Below are 14,926 nucleotides of genomic sequence, written 5' to 3'. Positions count from 1 at the left end.
AAGGCTAGACTTCTGATTTATTATGAAGACAGGGGAGAGGCTTTGTTTCTCATGTCCATCCCAAGAAGGAGGAGATTGAGATAAAACCATTTGAAAATCAGAGATCCTAATGTTTATTTACATTATATTAAATCTCACATAGTTTGACTACAATCTCCAGATTCAGGTGTTTATTCTGTAGTCTTCAGGGAGACTGGTGAAGTATGGTGGGCAAGTACTAGAAATACTACCCATGGACAGTCCAAAGTTTGCAAATGCTGTAATTCTGGAGCAAGGGAACCAAATATTCTATTCAAAGGAGAACTCAGAGCCACTCTTAGCAAAAAGAGTGCTAAATGCATCATGCTCATTGGCATGATACAGGGTAATAGTCCAAAGAACACAAGTGTCATAAGGGATATTTATGACACTTGTTCCTGTAGTTAAAGAAAATCTTCTTTTAATTCCAGATTTATGGAGTGGAAAAAACCCAGAATGCAGCAGATGAAAATAGAGGGAAGTTGATAGCAATGAATATACATTAGTAGTAATGAAATGCAAAAACTAAAAGGGAAGCTAAAAGTAGCAATGAAAAATATCTGACCAGTAGGACAGCAGAAGGAACATAACAGGAGCTTTTTGCATTTCATTACTACTAATGTATATTTTAGGAAAGACAGAAATAAGGGTAAAGGTGGTGGAGTCGCATTGTATATCAAAGATGAGGTAGACTGTAAAGAAATAAAAAGTGATAGAATGGAGAAGACAGAGTCTGTTGGGGCAAAAATCACATTGGGAAAGAAAACTATTAGATCCTCCCCTGGGATAGTGCTTGGGGTGTGTAATAGACCACCAGGATCCAATTTGGATATGGATAGAGACCTCTTTAATGTTTTTAATGAAGTAAATACTCATGGAAATTATGTGATCATGGGAGATTTCAACTTTCCAGATATAGACTGGAGAACAAGTGCTAGTAATAATAATAGAGCTCAGATTTTCCTAGATGTGATAGCTGATGAATTCCTTCATCAAGTAGTTGCTGAACCAACAAGGGGGGATGCTATTTTAGATTTGGTTTTGGTGAGTAGCGAGGACCTCATAGATCAGGGGTGTCCAAACTTTTTTCAAAGAGGGCCAGATTTGATGAAGAGAACATGCGTGAGGGCCGACCATTTTGCCTGACATTCTTTGAACCATTAAAATTAAATGCAAATTAACTATTTTATGCAACGTTTATTGCAAACGGCATACTTTTCATTTCGTCACATGGATGACAAATCTAAACAGGTGTTAAATCACTCTGCCTTTCATATCTGAAGGCCAGATGAAAAAAAAAATCCAGGAAGCTGAAATATATGTCAGGAACATTGTAAAGTACATTACATATTATTGGTAATAAAGGTTGTCTGTCAACTTTTAAGTTCTAAAAATATGAACAGGAACATAACACCAAGTATACATGTTGTGTCCAAATATATTTATAACTGATTTAGACCAACTGACATTAACTGAGATTTTACAATGTATTCATCTCAATACATATGGATTCGTTGGGGGCCATAAAAGATAGATATTGCCAAATTACCTGTGGGGCCGTATTAAACCGGAACACGGGCCGCAATTGGCCCGCGGGCCGGACTTTGGACATGCCTGTCATAGATGAAACAGTTGTAGGGGACAACCTTGGCTCAAGTGATCATGAGCTAATTCAGTTCAAATTAAATGGAAGGATAAACAAAAATAAATCTGAGACTAGGGTTTTTTATTTCAAAAGGGCTAACTTTAATAAATTAAGGAAATTAGTTAGGGAAGTTGATTGGACTAAAGAAAGTATGGATCTTGAGGTGGAGGAGGCCTGGAATTATTTTAAGTTAAAATTGCAGAAGCTGTCAGAAACCTGTATCCCAAGAAAAGGGAAAAAAATTATAGGCAGGTGTGTTACACCAAGCTGGATGAGCAAGCATCTCAGAGAGGTGATTAAGAAAAAGCAGAAAGCATATAAGGAGTGGAAAATGGGAGGGATCAGTAAAGAAAGCTACCTTATTGAGGTTAGAGCATGTAGGGATAAAGTGAGAAAGGCTAAAAGTCAGGTAGAGTTGGACCTTGCAAAGGGAATTAAAACCAATAGTACAAGGTTTTATAGTCATATAAATAGGAAAAAAACAAAAAAAGAAGAAGTAGGACCGCTAATTACTAAGGATGGAGTGGAGGTTAAGGATAATCTAGGAATGGCCCAATATCTAAACAAATACTTTGCTTCAGTCTTTAATGAGGCTAATGAAGAGCTTAGGGATAATGGCAACATAACAAATGGGAATAAGGATATGGAGGTAGATATTACCATATCCGAGGTAAAAGCCAAACTTGAACAGCTTAATGGGAGTAAATCGGGGGGCCCAGATAATCTTCATCCAAGAATATTAAAGGAACTGGCACATGAACTTGCAAGTCCATTAGCAAAATTTTTAATAAATCTCTAAACTCAGGGGTTGTACCATTTGACTGGAGAATTGCTAATATAGTTCCTATTTTTAAGAAAGGGAAAAAAAGCGACCCGGGTAACTATAGGCCTGTTAGTTTGACATCTGTAGTATGCAAGATCTTGGAAAAAATTTTGAAGGAGAAAGTAGTTAGAGACATTGAGGCTAATGGCAGTTGGGACAAATTACAACATGGTTTTACAAAAGGTAGATCGTGCCAAACCAACCTGATCTCCTTTTTTGAGAAAGTAACAGATTTTTTTAGATAAAGGAAATGCAGTGGATCTAATCTACCTCAACTTTAGTAAGGCATCTGATACAGTACCACATGAGGAATTATTGGTTAAATTGGAAAAGATAGGGATTAATATGAAAGTTGAGAGGTGGATAAGCAACTGGTTAAAGGAGAGACTACAGCGGGTTATATTGAAAGGTGAACTGTCAGGTTGGAGGAAGGTTACTAGCGGAGTTCCTCAGGGATCAGTTTTGGGGCCAATTTTATTTAATCTTTTTATCGCTGACCTTGGCACCACAAGTGGAAGTGTCCTGATAAAATTTGCGGATGACAAAGTTGGGAGGTATTGCCAATTCAGAAAAGGATCGGGATATCATGCATGAAGATCTGGATGATCTTGTAAATTGGAGTGATAGCAATAGGATGAAATTTAATAGTGAGAAGTGTAAGGTTATGCATTTAGGGATTAATAAGAATTTTAGTTATAAGCTGGGGACACATCAGTTGGAAGTAACGGAGGAGGAGAAGGACCTCGGAGTCCTGGTTGATTATAGAATGACTATGAGCCGCCATTGTGACATGGCCGTGAAAAAGGCTAATACGGTCTTGGGATGTATTAGGCGAGGTATTTCCAGTAGGGATAAGGAGGTGTTAGTGTCATTATACAAGGCATTGGTGAAACCCCATTTGGAATATTGTGTGCAGTTCTGGTCTCCCATGTTTAAGAAGGATGAATTCAAACTGGAACAGGTACAAAGAAGGGCCACTAGGATGATCCGAGGAATGGAAAACCTGTCTTATGAAAGGAGACTCAAGGAGCTTGGCTGGTTTACCTTAACCAAAAGAAGGCTGAGGGGGGACATGATTGCACTCTTTAAATATATTAGAGGGATAAATACCAGGGAGGGAGAGGAATTATTTAAGCTTAATACCAATGTGGACACAAGAACAAATGGATATAAGCTGGCTAGTAGGAAGTTTAGACTTGAGATTAGACGAAGGTTTCTAACCATTAGAGGAGTGAGGTTCTAGAACAGCCTTCCAAGGGAAGTAGTGGGGGCAAAAGATCTATCTGGTTTCAAGATTAAACTAGATGGGTTTATGAAGGGGATGGTTTGATGAGATAACATGATCTTGGTAACTAATTGACCATTCATTATCAGTGGGAAATAGGTCAATGGAGGGATGATAGGAGTTACTATACAGAGAACTTTCTGGGTGTCTGGCTGGTGAGTCTTGCCCACATGCTCAGGGCTTAGCTGATTGCCAATCTACCCTGGAGGAAAATTCCTTCCCGACCCCAAATATGGCGGAGACCCTGGAGGTTTTTCGCCTTCCTCTGTAGCATGGGGCACAGATCACAGCTGGAGGATCTCTGCATCTTGGGGTCTTCAAAGTATTTGAAGGCTTCAATATCTGAGATATAGGTGAGAGGTTATTCTAGGAGGGGTGGGTGAGATTCTGTGGCCTGCACTGTGCAGGGGGTCAGACTAGATGATCATAATGGTCCCTTCTGACCTTAAAGTCTATGAGTAAGTCACTGGGGCCAGACGACATTCACCCAAGAGTTCTGAAAACTCAAATGTGAAATTGCAGAACTATTAACTATGGTTTGTAACCTATCCTTTAAATCAACTTCTGTACCCAATGACTGGAAGATAGCTAATATAACGCCGATATTTAAAAAGGGCTCTAGAGGCAATCCCGGCAATTACAGTCAGTACCGGGCAAATTAGTTGAAACAATAATAAAAAATAAAATTGTCAGACACACAGAAGAACATAAATTATTGGACAAAAGTCAACATGGTTTCTGTAAAGGGAAATCCTGTCTTACTAATCTATTAGAGTTCTTTGAAGGGGTCAACAAACATGCGGACAAGGGGGATGCAGTACATATAGTATACTTAGATTTCCAGAAAGCCTTTGACAAGGTCCCTCACTAAAGGCTCTTACATAAATTAAGTTGTCATGGGATAAGAGAGAAGATTCTTTCATGGATTGAGAACTGGTTAAAAGACAGGAAACAAAGGGTAGAAATAAATGGTAAATATTCAGATTGGAGAGAGGTAACTAGTGGTGTCCCCTAAGGGTCAGTACTAGGACCAATCCTATTCAACTTATTCATAAATGAGCTGGCCAAAGGGGTAAACAGTGAGGTGGCAAAGTTTGCAGATGATACTAAACTGCTCAAGATAGTTAAGACCAAAGCAGACTGTGTAGAGCTTCAAAAAGATCTCACCAAATTAAGTGATTGAGCAACAAAATGGCAAATGAAATGTAATGTTGATAAATGTAAAGTAATGCACATTGGAAAAAATAAGCCCAACTATACATACAATATGATGGGGGCTAATTTAACAACAACTGATCAAGAAAGAGATCTTGGAGTCATTGTGGATAGTTCTCTGAAGATGTCCAACATAGTGTGCAGCAGCAGTCATAAAAGCAAACATTAAACATTAGGAATAATTAAAAAAGGGATAGAGAATAAGATGGAGAATATCTTATTGCCCTTATAAAAATCCATGGTATGCCCACATATTGAATACAGCGTACAGATGTGGTCTCCTCATCTCGAAAAAGATATACTGGCATTAGAAAAAGGTCAGAAAAAGGCAACAAAAATCATTAGGGGTTTGGAACCCCTAAGAGGAGAGATTAAAGAGACTGGGACTTTTCAGTTGAGAAAAGAGGAGACTGAGGGCAGATAGGATAGAGGTCTAAAAAATCATGAGTAGTGTGGAGAAAGTGAATAAGGAAAAGTTATTTACTTGTTCCCATAATATAAGAACTAGGGGCCACCAAATGAAATTAATGGGCAGCAGGTTTAAAACAAATAAAAGGAAGTTCTTCTTCGCACAGCGCACAGTCAATGTGTGGAACTCCTTGCCTGAGGAAATTGTGAAGGCTAGGACAGTAACAGGGTTTAAAAAAGAGCTAAATAAATTCATGGAGGTGAGGTCCATCAATGGCTATTAGCCAGGATGGGTAAGGAATGGTGTCCCCAGCCTCTGTTTGTCAGAGGGTAGAGATGGTTGGCAGGAGAGAGATCACTTGATCATTACCTGTTCAATTCACTCTCTCTGGGGCACCTGGCATTGGTCACTGTCGGCAGACAGGACACTGGGCTGGATGGACCCTTGGTCTGACCCAGTCTGGCCATTCTTATGTTCTTATAAATCCCAACAATGGTACATATCTGATATTAGACAAGGCTGTAAAATGATCAATTATGATGAAGAAACCACCCCCCCAAAAGAAGACGATGGGTGGCGGTAGTCAGAGACTCTCTTTAAGAGGGATACCCGTCGACGGAGCCATGTAGATTAGGATTATAGGCAAAGGCAAATGAAGCCACGATTTAAATGATCGTGGCTTCATTTACATTTACATGGCTGCCGCGCTGAGCCGACAAACAGCTGATCAGCTGTTTGTCGGCTCAGCACGCTAGTCTGGACGCTCCCCTGCCGACATCAAAGCCCTTTGTCGGCAGCCCCGTTATTCCTCGTGGGATGAGGTTTACCGGGGCTGCTGACAAAGGGCTTTGATGTCGGCAGGGGAGTGTCCAGACTAGCGCGCGAGCTGACAAACAGCTGATCAGCTGTTTGTCGGCTCAGCGCGGCAGCCATGTAAATGTAAATGAAGCCGTGATCATTTAAATCACGGCTTCATTTACCTTTGCCAAAACAACAAATCTACATGGCTCTGTCAACGGAGCCATGTAGTTTAGACGTACCCCTAGTGAGGAGGGCTTTAAACTAGGCTCGTTGGGGGACGGTGACCAAAACCCTGAGGTAAGTGGGGAAGTCGGATACCAGGAATAAACACAAGGAGGAACGAGCAACAAAGAAGGACCTTTGACGCGAATGAAGAAGGTGGGGCAATCAACTGCAAATGCAAGAAGCCTGGAAAACAAACAGGAAGAATTAGAAGCCCTGGCCCAGTCAAAGAACTAGGATTTGATTAGAATAACGGAGACTTGGTCGGATGACTCACATGACTGGAGCACTGTCATGGAAGGGTATAAACTGTTCAGGAAGAATAGGTGGGGAAGACTGGGAGAAGGAGTTGCATTGTATGCAAGAGAGCAGTATGCTTGCTCAGAGCTCCAGTATCTAGAGGGAGAAAAGCCTGTTGAGAGTCTATGGGTTAAGTTTAGAGGTGGAAGCAACAGGAGTGGTGATGTAGTTCGTGTCTGCTATAGACCACTGGATCAGGTGGATGAAGTAGACAACTGAGAGAAGCTTCCAGATCACAGGCCGTGGTTCTCATGGGGGACTTAAGTCACCCTGACATCAGTTGGGAAACCAATACAGCAGTACACAGACAATCCAGGAAGTTTTTGGAGAATGTTGGGGATAACTTCTTGGTACAAGTGCTGAAGGAACTGACCAGGGGCCATGTGCAGCTTGACCTGCTGCTCACGAACAGGGAGAATATAGTAGGAGGAGAAGAGGTGGGTGACTATCTGGAAAGCAGTGATCATGAGATGGTAGATTTCAGGATCCTGACCAAAGAGAGTTGTAAAATATACTCTCTGGACTTCAGAAAAGCAGACTTTGACTCCCTCAGAGATCTGATGGGCAGAATCCCCTGGGATGCTAACATGAAGGGGAAAGGAGTCCAGGACAGCTGGCAGTATTTTAAAGAAGCCTTATTGAAGGCACAGAAAGAAACTATCCCGACGCGTAGCAAGAGAGGAAAACATGGTAGGAGATCGGATTGGTTTACGGGGGAAATCCTTGGTGAACTTAAGCATAAAAAGGGAGCTTACAAAAAGTGGAAACTTGGACAAATGACCAGGGAGGAGTTTAAAGGTATAGCTCGAGACTGCCGGGGGGTTATCAGGAAGGCGAAAGCACAAATGGAATTGCGACTGGATAAGGATGTGAAGGAGAACAAGAAAGGTTTCTACAGGTATGTTAATAAGACTGAATCAGTTCACTCTATCTTGTTTATCCAAGAGGAAATTAAGAGGTACCTGAATGGAGAGAATTCCAGTCTCAGTGCTCCAGCAGACATAGGCCTAACTAGAACCAGTGACTGGAAACTGAAGCTGGACAAATTCAAACTAGAAATAAGGTGCCATTTTTTAACAGTGAGGGAAATTAATCCTGGAACAAACTGCGTAGGCATGTGGTGGATTGATCAGGGTTAGATGTCTGTTGAGAAGACAAGTTCTAGCTCACCCAGAAGGTATGGGCTTGACATGCGTCTTCCCTTGGTGACATTCCATGACTTTGGCCATGCATGAAGGTAGGCCAGAGCAGCATTCTAGTCCCGTAAGATCTCCAACTTATCTGTTGTGAACGTGGATCCAGTAAATATGGCGACTGAGTGTGTCAGGCGTGTGGAGAAGCTATGATTTTTTGCAACACACAGATACCAACTGTGTGGAAGCCCAAGTAGAAAAGAACTATGCACAATTTGAATTAGTTTAAATACTGACTATGGGTCTCATTACTACTAGCCAAATCATCTGTATAAGCAGCAATTTACTCATTATCCACCACTCTATTTAATGTATTCAAAAAGACTTTAACCTAAGTTAAAATGCTACCTACTTTCCTTCAGCTTTGTCTATTAAGGTTTCAAATCATCTATGAAATGACCACCTGGTTAAAAATATCACTGTAAATGCCTGAACTTGCACTTGGATTGTAAGAAACAACATTCTTCTGACATTCCAGGACAGCGGCCTGTCTGCCAAGGGGGAAAACCACCCTGCCCTCTAGCGACACCACTCACCAGGATGATATGCAGCTGTGGGGAAAATCTGGTGCAATTTGATTCCCACTCCCTCATTTCAGAACTTACTTTGCACATCTTTAAGCCTGGAGTTTTAAAGGCACCAATGTTCAAGGTCACAATCTAACCAAACTCATTTACCTGTCTCAGAGAGGTTACAAAAGCATCTAATGCAAGATTTTAAGTAAAATTGGCTGTAACTTAACCTTGCAGGCTAGAGCCCATTAAACACATTTAGTGCGTGTGAGCAATGGCTTACTGACTTGCCTGTAGGGATGGAATTAAAAGGCAAGGGGAAGAGAGGAAAAAGTAATCTAGATGAATGACTTCATTCCCTCAGGTGACATCTAGTTAGAGCAGGTCCTCAGAACTGTGCAAGTTTTAACAGAATTGTGAATAGTGAACTGAGGATACATGACTTTTATGCTGCTAGACTATAGGTTTCTTCACTTCTGCTCAGCATCTCGTCGGAAGATCTAAAGACAAAACATTCAGCTGCACCAAAACCATTTGATTAAGGAAAAAAAGTAGGAATGGGAGGGAAGGGTTCAAATGGAGAAGGCTCTGAAATATCAGCTATGGGGGATTAGGCCTAAAGTGGAGTAGGTGCTGCAGGCACAGAAGATGCAAGGGTGAGTGACTAAGCTACACATTTCTGCCCTAGGCGATTCTTTCCTTTAAAGTGCTCAAAATGGAAAATGAAGAGAGCAGCTGAACAGCTTGACAGATTTATCTTCTTTCAGGAAAACAGCCAATACACCTGCACAGGGAACTTTTTCATAACAAAATCCTCAATTATCACTATCTGCTAACTTATCACTTGCGCTCAAGAAAGCAATTCATTAAAACTCAGGCCCTCTGGCTCGCAGACTCTTCTCTGAACACTCACTTAATACTGCTCATGGACACTATTTGTACAGATCTCTTGGTGGACTGAGACATGGTGCTCTCTCTCCCCTGACGAACTGAAAACTGTTGCAGGGAACAGTTGCCTTTTTTGAAATGTAACATGCTCATATCAGAATACAGGCTTCAGCCTAGGAAGCAAGGGGCTGTGGGCCAAAAAGTACTTTCAAGAATGTTCAAGTCTCTCTCTCGCACCGCAAAGTAAAAAGCCTCTTACTTGTAACGACATCTCAATCAACATCAGCAGCTTCTTGATTCCAATCCACACTTTCTTCCCTTTGACATGCTGTGCAATGGTGCTGCGTTCTTTATCTTTGAAGTTACCAAGCAGCTGGAAAGAAACCAAAAGACAGCCAGGAGCATTAGAAGGGCAACTGTACCAACCGCAATGGTGAAGGCAGAATTAGAAACCAGTCTTCAAAACAATGAAGAGTAACTGCCTGGAGGTGCCCTAGGGACAGTTATACCAGGATACTTTTATGGCATTGCTGTTATAAACAGCATCACACAGAGCCAACCTTCCATTGATTTACTTTCTGACTCTAGTAAATCCCAGGCTAGTCCTCCCCAGAAGGTCAAGTTTATAAAGGGACATAGTGATGTGTGCTAGCGCAACCTGGCAAAACTGTGGTAAAAGCCCTCCAACTACCATTCCCGATGGAGATGATGAAAACACGAACAGCTTTTTTACTTGCCATTTCCAAGGCTGTGCTAAAGAGTCCGATAAGCATTTACTTTCCCTGTGTGACTGACTCAAGATCAGCTGGCTACAGGAGTTGGATAGAAGGTAAATTTACTGGGCACTGGGTGAATAGTTTTCTGTTCTCTAAGTGACCAGGGCAGGGGTCGCTGCAGCACAATCAGGAGGATCCTGCAGCCAATTAACAGCTTGCCAGAGACAGGCTAATCAGTGCACCTGCAGCCCGTTAAGGACCTGCTAGGACTAGCTCACTAGGCTTCCCTTTAGGGAGGGCTGGCAGGTCAAGGACTGGGAGCAGCGGTTCCCAACCTTTTCCAGATGGGGACCCATTCTGACAATTCAGGAAGACTTGGCAACCCAAGGCAATTCAAAAAATGTGGGAATGGCTCCTTAAGAGCCAGCTGGCAACCCTTTTGAAATGTAATGGCGACCCATGTTTGGGTCCCGACCCATAGGTTGGGAAACCCTGACGGAGGGAAAAGGTGCTATGGAAGAGCGGGAAGGATGCACTCAGGTACCAGGAGGAAAGTGCTGGGAGGGGTCATTTGGGGAAGCAGCTCAAGGAAGGACTGCAGCTCTGGTGGTGGAGGAAACACAGCCTGCTGCTGCCGCCAGTAGGGTCCCTGCGCTGGAACGCAGAACAGAGGATGGACCCAAGTTCCCCTCAACTCTCCCTGCACCACTACGGAGACTGCCCCTGAGTGGAGGTCAGGACTAAGGAGGGGTTTCACCCCAAACCTGTTGACTGGCCAGTGATAAAGGTGGTTCAGTAGAATGTGACCCCTTGTCTCCAGTAAAGGGACAGAGGCTATGCAGAGGGTCACAGCGAGCCTCTGAGGCAAGTGCTAACCGCCTAGAAGTGCAGGGCACTTGAGGCAAAGCCACATCTGCTACACCAAGGGTGGGCAAAAATTTTTGAAGTGGCCCCAGACAGCACCGGAAGAGGTGGGACCAGGATGCTTCCAGGCTTCCCCACCCCCAGACCATGATTGGCCAGGAGGCAGGAGAAGATCACAAAGTCTCCTCCACCCTACTTCTAAGTGCCACGCGCTCCTGGCAGGGTGGGAAGAGGCTTCGTGTGCTCCCCTGCCTCCAGGCCAACCACGACCTGGGGGTGGGGGAAGCGCACAAAGTTTCCTCTGCCCTGCAAGGAGCACGCAGAACTTCTAAGTACCACACACTCCTCGCAGGGTGGGGCAGGGTGGAGGAAACTTCGCGCGCTCCTGCTGCCCCCAGACCCTAATTGGTCTGTGGGTGGGGGAAGCGGCAGGGCCTCCAGGAGCCGAATCAACCCGCTTGACAGGCTAGATCCAGCTCGTGGAGGCCCTTTTGACCACCCCTGAGCTCTATACACACACACACACACACACACACACACACACACACCCCCCCCCCCACTTTTGTGAGGAGCAGACACTGGCCATGGGCTTGATCCTGTGGGAGGCCAAGCACATCTTGACATGCTGAGCCTCCTTAGCCTCCATTAGTCAACTGAATGGGAATTCACAGTGTTGGGCACCAGTAATTCAACTTTCAAGTGTTCTGAGAACAAGTCTGCTATTTCTCTTCTATGCCCTCTGAACCGTTTCCAGCCAGCAGAAAATCCAAGTCACTTCCTCTCCGTACTTCTTTTCCACCCTCTGGCTGCTGCTTTCCTTGCTCCAGAGAATATTACAGTCACTAACACGTGATGACTGGTGTTTGGCCAATAAAACCAGTCAATGTCTCAAAATGTAGCTCTACTGCACTCTTGCCACAGATATATTTTGGTTCCACTAAGTGCTCCATTCTCTAGGATATTAGTCACACTCACAGAGTAACTCAGGAGGTGTTTCAGCTGTCTCAACATGCAGGGTGCTCCCCTTACCTCCAAAGCCTCCATCAGCTGTTCTCCTGTCTCAATATTGGGTACGTGAATAGTGGTGCTGAAAGCATCGAGCATTTCCATTTCCTGAAGGACATCTTTACGGCTGGTGGTTCCAATGATTAAAAGTTTGCGACCCTAACCATAAAAAACAGAATAAGTGTCAAGAAAGAAAAAAGGTCATAGGCTAGGGGGGAAATGGTGAGAAATTATCCTTAAAGCCCTTCAACTCATCTCTAAGAGACTGACAACTGAGCTATCAGATTTAAAATAAGGTCGTCACCAGTGCAAATCTTTAACAAGACAACGTGCAAGTATAAGGTTAAGGAAATCAGACTCTGTCCTGCACAACAGAGTCAAGAGATACCTCAAAAGATAATAGCATGTCCAAAGTATGAAAAAGCACTACACTATTCTGTTGCTATTCCCTTGCTCTCCTCTACACTGGCAGAAAACTCACTAAAATCTTAGCATGCCATATTGTTATCCACATTCTTTTACTGTATTTATCTAGAGAGCTCAGAGCGGAGTTGTTTATAAATTTCAATGAACAAAGTCAGATTATTAGCTCAAGCGGTCCTACACGCAAGGACAAATTACAAATGTCCAATGAGGTGTTAGTAAGTAGGATCAAACCCTCATTCATGCTTGCAGAAAGCAGCAGAGGTAATAGAAGTAAAGGGAGAAAGATAAGCCAATAGTTAGATGTGGATCCTTCATCTAAAGCACTTGTTTTATAGGCTGAAAAGAATAAAAGACACTAAAGCAATTGCTAAGCCTTTTGTTACACAAAGTACAAGACTAATTTACTAATCCTTACCCCATTTCTGGGCCTCAGTTCTAACAAAACAGGTTTTAAACAAAGGCTTGGAAGCGGCACGATGCCAGTAATTCTAAAAGGATGTATTAAATCCCCCCAATGAACCACAAACAGTGACGTTCAAACGATGCTGAGGCCCAACACTGCACCAAGATGGCCAATTCAGAGTTAAAGCAGAAAGTGCACCTCAAGTCATTCCAAAGGCAGCAGTGTCCAGCCATGAAAACTGACCCCGTGTTCAAAACTTGCCACGCTTGGGGAAAAAACCTGAGATTTGGATAATGGAAAGAATCTCAGCCTTAGCTCTGATTTTCCTTGCGTTTTTGGGCCACGGCCATTGGAACACAGTGCCTGATGGACTTGGGGTAGAGAATTTTTGAATGCCAAAATACAACTCAATAGCATGTTTAGGTCAATTTACAAATACCATTGTTTAAAGCACATATCAAGAATTCTATATTAGAATTCTAATCCTGGTAATGAAAATAGTTGTCTATTTTGCTGAAAATATCAAATTTTAGTCCAATGATAAGCTGTTACACAAAGATTTTAATCCATAGATCTAAAAATGCTTTAAAGGTCTTCTCCCTATTATAAAGTTGAGAAAACTCAAGCACACAGGGAATCAACAGCCGAGGTGGAAATACAACATTGGCCTCCTAACAATCAGTTCTATGCTCTGATCTCCTGGACCACTGTCTCAAACTCCATGTAACATTATGCTACTGAAGCATTTAATTAACAGATGGTTTAATTAACATCTGTTTAATAGGTGAGTGACAGCTCAGAGATGTGCACTATTAAATGTAAGATTTATACAAGTCATGAGATTAAAACAATTGTGTAATGTCAATAAATTATTCTACAAAAACCCTTAGCAACTGCCACCATTCTGTGCAAGTGATGGCACCAACTGAAGGTGTCTGTCTCTCTCTCACCAAAAGCTGCTCTCACTGACAGGAGTGTCAAAACTCATTTGGCAGCAAGGATCAGGTGATTATCAGGTGTCTGGAGTTCTGCAGGATTCCGTCTAAGCACCTCTACACATCTTCCAGATCAGTAGATCATCACAGGAATTGAATCCAAGCAAGGGATTCATCACAGATCTAAATTAAAGGGGTTTCTCATTGACAGATGGTCATGGTACTCAAGGTACTTACTGTAACCAAGCACAAATTACTAACTCTGCTGAATTAGTGTAATTTTGTATGCATCTCTAGAAGCAAAACAAGAGATAACCCAACAGCTGACGTCTCCTCATCCAACGTTTCTATTATGGTTGTACACCCAGGGCTCCATGGCACTGGATGCTGTAAAGAATTAGGTAAGAGATGATCCCAAGCCCACAGAGCTTACAACCGGAGAGACATGGTTTTCAAAATTAACCTGAACACTGGGATCGGCAGGCGTACATTACACATAAGCCACTAACAGGAATTCCATTTTCTTGCTCAGGTACTTTTAAAATTATTCCTCATTTCATCAGAGGGCCTCTTGTAATTTGCTGTAGAACTGACACGGATGCACGTGGAAGAAGATTCCTCCAAGGAGAGGAGCAGAGGATTGTGCATTTCACAATGAGTTGATTCTCTGTTACAGGTTATCAGCTACCTCTGCAGCTGGTTGGAGGTCTCCTACATTCTGCCCCCTTACCTGCTATCACAGCAGCGGAAATTTTTAGCTTTCCCGGGGCGGTCAGTAGAGCTGGTGGAAAAACTCTTTCCACGCAAAATGTCAACAAAAAATGTTTTAGTTGAAATGTGAAGCAGAAGACTTGAGAAGTGATTCTTCTGCTCTACTCTACACTGATTAGGCCTCAGCAGGAGCACGGAGTTCAGTTCTGGGTGCCACATTTTCAAGAAAGAGATGGAGAAACTGGAGAAGGTCCAAAGAAGAGTAACAAAAGATTAAAGGTCTAGAGAACATGACTTATAAGGGAAGACTGACAGAACTTGGGTTGTTTAGTTTAGAAAACAGAAGGCTGAGAGGGGACACTAACAGCTTTCAACTACCTAAAAGGTTGTTAGAAGGAGGAAGAAAAATGGGTCTCCTCAACCTCTGACAATAGGACAAGGAGCACATGGGAGGTTTAGGTTGGACATTGGGAAAATCTTCCTTTTGAGGTGGTTAAGCACTGGAATAAACTGGCTAGAGAGGCTGTGGAATCTCCATCGTGGGAGATATTTAAG

The 14,926-nt window shown here is 42.8% G+C and overlaps 1 protein-coding gene across 3 annotated transcripts in view; it reads right to left on the bottom strand.

The window, feature by feature from the left end:
- Nucleotides 1–14,926, bottom strand: part of NSF (N-ethylmaleimide sensitive factor, vesicle fusing ATPase) — a 162,543-nt gene that overhangs the window by 3,631 nt on the left and 143,986 nt on the right. For all 3 annotated transcript variants that reach the window (XM_075911369.2, XM_075911370.2, XM_025181455.3), the window contains exons 18-19: nucleotides 11,921–12,055; nucleotides 9,571–9,684 (exon numbers count right to left, since the gene is read on the bottom strand). In XM_075911369.2, coding sequence (XP_075767484.1) covers nucleotides 9,571–9,684; nucleotides 11,921–12,055 — 249 coding nt within the window. The remainder of the gene's footprint in view (nucleotides 1–9,570; nucleotides 9,685–11,920; nucleotides 12,056–14,926) is intronic.

This window comes from Pelodiscus sinensis, chromosome 29, assembly GCF_052426305.1.
Source record: "Pelodiscus sinensis isolate ZL-2025 chromosome 29, ASM5242630v1, whole genome shotgun sequence".
Taxonomy (NCBI): Eukaryota; Metazoa; Chordata; order Testudines; family Trionychidae; genus Pelodiscus; species Pelodiscus sinensis.
This window is presented reverse-complemented; position numbering and strand designations above follow the sequence as displayed.